Source organism: Piliocolobus tephrosceles, unplaced genomic scaffold (genome assembly GCF_002776525.5).
Source record: "Piliocolobus tephrosceles isolate RC106 unplaced genomic scaffold, ASM277652v3 unscaffolded_9479, whole genome shotgun sequence".
Lineage (NCBI taxonomy): Eukaryota > Metazoa > Chordata > Mammalia > Primates > Cercopithecidae > Piliocolobus > Piliocolobus tephrosceles.
The window spans coordinates 117-7,070 of NW_022337028.1; the positions used below are offsets into that span (position 1 = coordinate 117).

The 6,954-nt window shown below is 58.7% G+C and overlaps 1 gene segment (V, D, J or C); it reads left to right on the top strand.

The window, feature by feature from the left end:
• Positions 1–6: 6 nt before the first annotated feature.
• Positions 7–5,361, top strand: LOC111532418. The segment is given in 5 exon segments: positions 7–1,023; positions 1,238–1,564; positions 1,777–2,109; positions 4,739–4,956; positions 5,236–5,361. Coding segments are annotated over 4 exon segments (1,103 nt in total).
• The last annotated feature ends 1,593 nt before the right edge of the window (positions 5,362–6,954 follow it).

The following is a 6,954-nucleotide window of genomic DNA, read 5'->3' on the forward strand; positions in this document are numbered from 1 at the left end:
CCATGCAGCTGTGTTCTTAGGGGTTCTGAGGGCCATGCAGCTGTGTTGCACCACAATTCTGTCTTCCCTCTTGCCTGAAGGAAATTTGGAATGGGCTTGGCCCAGAGCTCCCCGGTGTAGCAGGCCCTGTCCTGGAGGGCCTGGCAGAGACATGGCTTAGCCTACTGGCCTCTGGTCCTGAGACCTTATAGGCCACAGGGGTCCACTGTGGCTTGTTTGGGCCTGGGGTGGAGCTTGTGGAGTGGTGGGTGTTGGACTGAGACCCTGACTGGGGACAGGGAGGTGGGGTCACAGCCAAGCCGTCCCACCCCTACCCCATGCACACAGCACTCAGAGCCCAGGGTACCTCCTCAGAGCCCCTGCCAAGATCCTCTCTAGCTGCAGGGGAGAGAGCAATATATGTCCCCCACCCAGAGGGGGAGCTGCAGTCAGGGAGCTCAGGGGACTCAGCCACGCCACAGCAGAGCCCTGTTTAATACAACTTGTGTCTGGGATGGCCTGGGTCAGAGGCCCTATCTGAGGAGCATGTTCAGAAACCGTGTCGCTGGGATCAGACAGCTGGGTCCAAACGCAGGCCTGTGGTGCAGGAGCTGTGTGACCTTGGGGCCGTCACCGGGCCTCTCTGTGCTGGGTTCCTCCAGTGTAGAGGAGAGGCAGGCACAGCCTGTCGTCCTGGGGACACGGCATGAGGGCCGCGTCCTCACAGCACATTCTGTGTTCCAGCATCCCCGAGCAGCCCCAGCGTCTTCCCGCTGAGCCTTGAGAGCACCCAGCCAGATGGGAATGTGGTCGTCGCCTGCCTGGTCCGGGGCTTCTTTCCCCAGGAGCCACTCAACGTGACCTGGAGCGAGAGCGGAGAGAACGTGACCGTCATAAACTTCCCGCCCAGCCAGGACGCCTCCGGGGAGCTGTACACCATGAGCAGCCAGCTGACCCTGCCGGCCACACAGTGCAGCAAGTCTGTGACATGCCACATGGAGCACTACACGAATCCCAGCCGGGATGTGGCTGTGCCCTGCATTGGTCAGAGGACAGGCTGGGGAGTGGGGCAGGGCCACCCCAGCCTGCCCTGACACTGCGCCTGGACCCGTGTTCCCCACAGGGAGCCGCCCCTTCACTCACACCAGAGTGGACTGTGGGCCGAGCCCCAGGAGGTGGTGGTAGACAGGCCAGGAGGGGCAAGGCGGGGGCACAGGGAAGGGCATGCTGACCAGCTGAGGCCATCTCTCCACTGCAGCTCCCTCACCCTACTGTCCCTCATGTGGCGAGCCTCGATTGTTGCTGCGCCGGCCGGCCCTCGAGGACCTGCTCCTAGGTTCAGAAGCGAACCTCACGTGCACACTGACCGGCCTGAGAGATCCCTCGGGTGCCACCTTCACCTGGACGCCCTCAAGTGGGAAGAACGCCGTCCAACAGTCACCTAAGCCTGACCCCTGTGGCTGCTACAGCGTGTCCAGCGTCCTGCCCGGCTGCGCCGAGCCATGGAACAAGGGGGAGACCTTCACCTGCACTGCTGAGCACCCTGAGTTGGAGACCCCGCTAACCGCCACCATCTCAAAATCCGGTGGGTCCAGACCCTGCTCAGGGCTCTGGTTTGCAAAGCATATTCCCGGCCTGCCTCCTCCCTCCCGGTCCTGGGCTCGGGTGCTCATGCCAAGTGCAGAGGGAAACTGAGGCAGGCTGAGAGGGCCAGGACACAGCCCGGGGTGCCCACCAGAGCAGTAGAGGCTCTCTCATCCCCTGCCCAGCCCCCTGACCTGGCTCTCTACCCTCCAGGAAACACATTCCGGCCCGAGGTCCACCTGCTGCCGCCGCCGTCGGAGGAGCTGGCCCTGAACGAGCTGGTGACGCTGACGTGCCTGGCACGCGGCTTCAGCCCCGAGGACGTGCTGGTTCGCTGGCTGAAGGGAACAGAGCAGCTGCCCCGTGACAAGTACCTGACTTGGAAATCCCGGCAGGAGCCCAGCCAGGGCACCACCACCTTCGCCGTGACCAGCATACTGCGCGTGGCAGCCGAGGACTGGAAGAGGGGGGACACCTTCTCCTGCATGGTGGGCCACGAGGCCCTGCCGCTGGCCTTCACACAGAAGACCATCGACCGCCTGGCGGGTAAACCCACCCACGTCAATGTGTCTGTGGTCATGGCGGAAGTGGACGGCACCTGCTACTGAGCCGCCCGCCTGTCCCCACCCTTGAATAAACTCCATGCTCCCCCAAGCAGCCCTACGCTTCCATCCGGCGCCTCTGTCCATCCTCAGGGTCTCAGCACGTGGGAAAGGGCCAGGGCACGGAGAGGGAAAAACACCCCTGCCTGAGCCTCGGGGGGCCCTGGCACCCCGTGAGCCTTTCTACCCTGGTGTGAGTGTGAGAGTGTGTGGTGCAGGAGGCCTCGCTGGTGTGAAATCTTAGGTCTGCCGAGGCAGGCACAGCCCAGGGTGGGTTCTGAGAGACGCACATGCCCTGGAGAGTTCTGAGTGGGCAGCGGCATGGCCGTTTGTCCCTGAGAGAGCTGCCTCTGGCTGCAGCTGGGAGGGAATAGTGTGAGAGGAGCAGGCTGGCTGAGAAAGAGGCAGGTAGTGGGAGGGGCAGCGAGGGAGTGAGGGGCTGGACTCCAGGGCCCCCCTGGGAGGACAAGCTCCGGGAGGGCCCCACCACCCTAGTAGGTGGGTCTCAGGACGTCCCCACTGACGCATGCAGAAAGGGGCACCTCCCCTTAACCACACGGCTCTGTACGGGGCACACGGACACATGTGCACACTCACACCCACATACACGCCTGAACCCTGCAGGAGCAGAACGTTCACAGCCCAGACCCAGCTCCAGAAAAGCCAGGGGAGTCCCCTCCCAAGCCCCAAGCGGGCATTCCCAGGCTCAGCCTGCTGCCCCAGGCCCCTCTGGTCTCCCTGTGTTTCCACTGTGCACAGCTCAGGGACCAACTCCACAAACCCCCTCCCAGGCAGCCCCTGCTCCCTGCCTGGCCAAATCTCCCATCCCTTCCTAAGCCCAATTAGGACCCAAAGCATAGACCGGGAGGGGCCACGTGGGGTAGGTCAGAAGCAGGCCAGTGAAACAGGGCCTGCCCGGGGCCCCTCTGCATGCCTCTGGCTTCCGCTTGGGGCTCCCAGGAGTGGAAGAACTGTCCCACAACCACTGTGGGGACACCTGGCACCAGGACTCCCACAAGGGGGCAGTGGGGCCCCTGCTCTTGCCTTAGACATCTTCCGGGCTTCCCCAGGGGCCCCCGCCTTCTGGCTGCCTCCCTCTGCTCTCAGGGCCAAGGTGAGGTGGAGATTACTGTCACCCCTGAGGGTCCAGTCACCAGAGGGTGAGAGCAACAGGTCACCCAAGGAAGCCCTGCCACAGAGAAGCCTTCCAGCCCATGGGACCCAGGACCTGGCCCAGAGGAGGGGCTTTTAAAGAGACAGGGAAAGAGGGAGAATCAATAGATGAGGGGCTGAACCAGCAGACAGAGATCAGGCAGACACATGGGTAGATCCTAGGACATATAATGAATGGATGGGTGGATGGGGATTGGTAGATGGAGGATGGATGGGTGGTAAAATGGATGGTTGGGTAAATGGCTGGATGGAGGGTGGACGGATGGATATATGATGGATGGATGGATGAAGGATAGGTGGATGGGTGGATGGAGGATGGATGAGTGGATGAATGAAGGATGGAAGATAAATGGATGGATGGATGGATGGATGGATGAAGGATGGGTGGGCAGATGGAGGATGGATGGGTAGATGGAGGATGGAAGATAGATGGAGGGGTGAATGGAGGATGGGTGGATGGATGGAGGATTGAGGATAGATGGGTGGGTGGGTAGATCTATGGAGGATAGGTAGATGGAAGATAAATGGATGGAGAATTTCTCTATGGATGGATGAGTGAATGGATGGAAAATAGCTTTATGGATGGATGAGTGGATGGATGGATGGATGGATAGATGGAAGAAGGATGAATGGATGGAAAATAGCTTTATAGATATGTGGGTGGATATTTAAATGATAGCCTTATATTAATAGATGAATTGAGGATGAATGGATGGGTGAGTGGGTAAGAGTGTTATTGATGGAGGGGTGGATATACAGATAATAGCTTTGTAGATGGATGGATGGATAGATGGACGGAAGGATAGAAAGATAGGTGAATGACTGGATGTATCAGCACATGACAAGCAGGTACAGCTGTACAAGGGAGGTCTATGCCCTGAGACCCTGAGGAAAATAAGAATGCCTGTGCTGGTAGCTCTCACCTGGCCCTCCCTTGTAACCCCTCAGCCACATTCCCTGGGAAGGCAACAGAGGCCTCTGGTCTTGCCCATTCAATCTTTGGCCCACTGAATGTCACACCCAGGTCTCTGTCTTGGACCCAGATATCCTTGAGGGTGGGTGTATCTGGTCCTCTCTGGCCCCAGGACCCAGTCTCTAAATGCGTGGCTGGGACTGAGACAGGGTGGGGGGTGGGGGGTGGGAGGGTACCTTGGGCTCAAACTGCCCTTGGAGAAGTAGATGGTGTCCACTTTCTGCCCTGCTGAGTCTCTCCCTGAAGTGCCCTAAGAACCTCAAAGACAGAAAGTCCCAGCCCCTCACCTGGGACCCTGCCTCCTCATCCTCCCTGGGAGAGTCTCAGGCCTTAGATGGGGACCCAGACCCCACTGTCCCCAGACCCCAAGAAAACATACCCGCTGTTCACATAGGTCTGGGCCTGGAAGGCTCTTGCTGTGTTGCAGATTGGAAGATGCTACCTCCCTCTGTGGTGCTGGACTTGCCGCAGGAGACCCTGGAGGAGGAGACCCCTGGTGCCAACCTGTGGCCCACCACCATCACCTTCCTCACCCTCTTCCTGCTGAGCCTGTTCTATAGCACAGCACTGACTGTGACCAGCATCCGGGGTCCATCTGGCAACAGGGAGGGCCCCCAGTACTGAGCGGGAGCCAGCAAGGCACAGGTAGGAGCCCAGGAGATGATGAGCCCACAGTGGATGGGGTGGGCTGCAGTGCTTGGCTATGAGGAGAGCACCACTTGTTCCCACTGTGGGGGCACGTGCTCTCCTGGGGGGCCTTTCACAGACACTGAGGACACAGGCAGGCCCAGGGTCAGGGCTGAGCTTCCCTCCAGTACAGTAACCAGGATTCTGTCCAGGCTCCCATGAGCCAGGCCAGGGCTAGGACAGAGGGCATTGGCAAGGGTGTTGCTCCTTCAGGCTGTGACCCCTCTGTCTTTGCAGGGAGGAAGTGTGGAAGAACCTCTTGGAGAAGCCAGCTATGCTTGCCAGAACTCAGCCCTTTCAGAAATCACCGACTCGCCCTTACTCACATGCCTTCCAGGTGCAATAAAGTGGTCCCAAGGAAAATGTTCACAGACTCTGAATGAGGAGATGGGGGTCAGGGAAAGGGTGGTGGCTTTAGACCGGAGGATGCCTGCTTCAAAGTCCCGCTGGGTGTCATGGTGGTCATGGTGGGCATGGACAGGGGGTACCTCTAGTCCCAAAATCAAGAAACAACCTGATCTTGCATGAGGCTGAGGCCCAAGGATGAATGCTGGATTCACCAGAGACCATGGCAAAGAAGCCTGCTCCCAGGAACTATGTGGGATCCCTGTTCCCATAACCTAGACAGCCCTAGTTCTCCTCACTGGGTCCTCATCCTGATCACAGGGCCCTGGTCCTGACCAGTGGGCCCTTTACCGATCACTGAGCTCTGGTCCTACTACTTGGGCCCTGTTCCTGATCACTCAATTCTAGCCTTGATCACTGAGACTTAGTCCTGATCACTGAGTCCTACTCCTGTTTTTGACCCTGGACCTGATCACTCAGCCCTTGTCCTGGTCACTCAGCCCTGGTCCAGATCACACAGCCCTGGTCCTGGTCACTCAGCCCTGGTCCAGATCACACAGCCCTGGTCCTGGTCACTCAGCCCTGGTCCTCGTCACTCAGCCCTGGACCTCGTCACTCAGCCCTGGTCCTCATCACTCAGCCCTGGACCTCATCACTCAGCCCTGGTCCTGATCACCCAGCCCTGGTCCTGATCATTCAATCCTGGTCCAGATCACACAGCCCTGGTCCTGATCACTCCATCCTGGTCCTCATCACTCAGCCCTGGACCTGATCGCTCAGCCCTGGTCCTGATCACTCAACCCTGGTCCTGATTATTAGACCCTGATCCTGGTCACTGGGCCCTGGTCCTGATTACTGAGCCCTGATCCTAATCACTGAAGCCTGCTCCTGATCAATGAACCCTGGCCCTGATCAAAGGGCCTTGTTTCTGATCACTGGGACCTGGTCATGCTAACTGTGCTCTGGTCCTTACCCCTGAGCCCTGGTCCTGATTACTGAGTCTTGGTCCTGATCACTCAGTCTTGGTCCTGATCCCTGAGTCCTAGACTTGATCACTCAGTTCTGGTCCTGATCACTGGGCCCTAGTCATGATCACTGAGCCCTGGTCTGGATCACTAGGCTCTGGTCCTAATAACTCAATCCTGGCTGGATTGCTGAGTCTTGATCCTGATCACTGGGCAATATTCTGGATCAATGAGCCCTGGCCCTGATCACTGGGCCCTGGTCCTGCTAACTATGCTCTGGTCCTCACCACTGAGCCCTTGGCCAGTCAACACTCAATAACTGAGCTCTGGTCCTAGTCAATAGTCAATCACTGAGCCCTGGTCCTGATCACTGGGTCCTGGTCCTGATCATTGAGCTCTGGCCCTCATCACTGAGCCCTGGTCCTAATCACTGGGCCCTGGACCAGATCACTGGGTCCTGGTCCTGATCACTCAGTCCTGGTCCTATCACTGAGCCCTAGTTATGATCACTGAGCCCTGGTCCTGATCACTGGGTACTGGTCCTGATTATTGAGCTCCGGCCCTGATCACTGTGTCCTGGTCATGATCACTGGGTCCTGTTCTTATCCCTGAATCTTGGTCCTGACCACTGAGCCCTGGCCCTCAT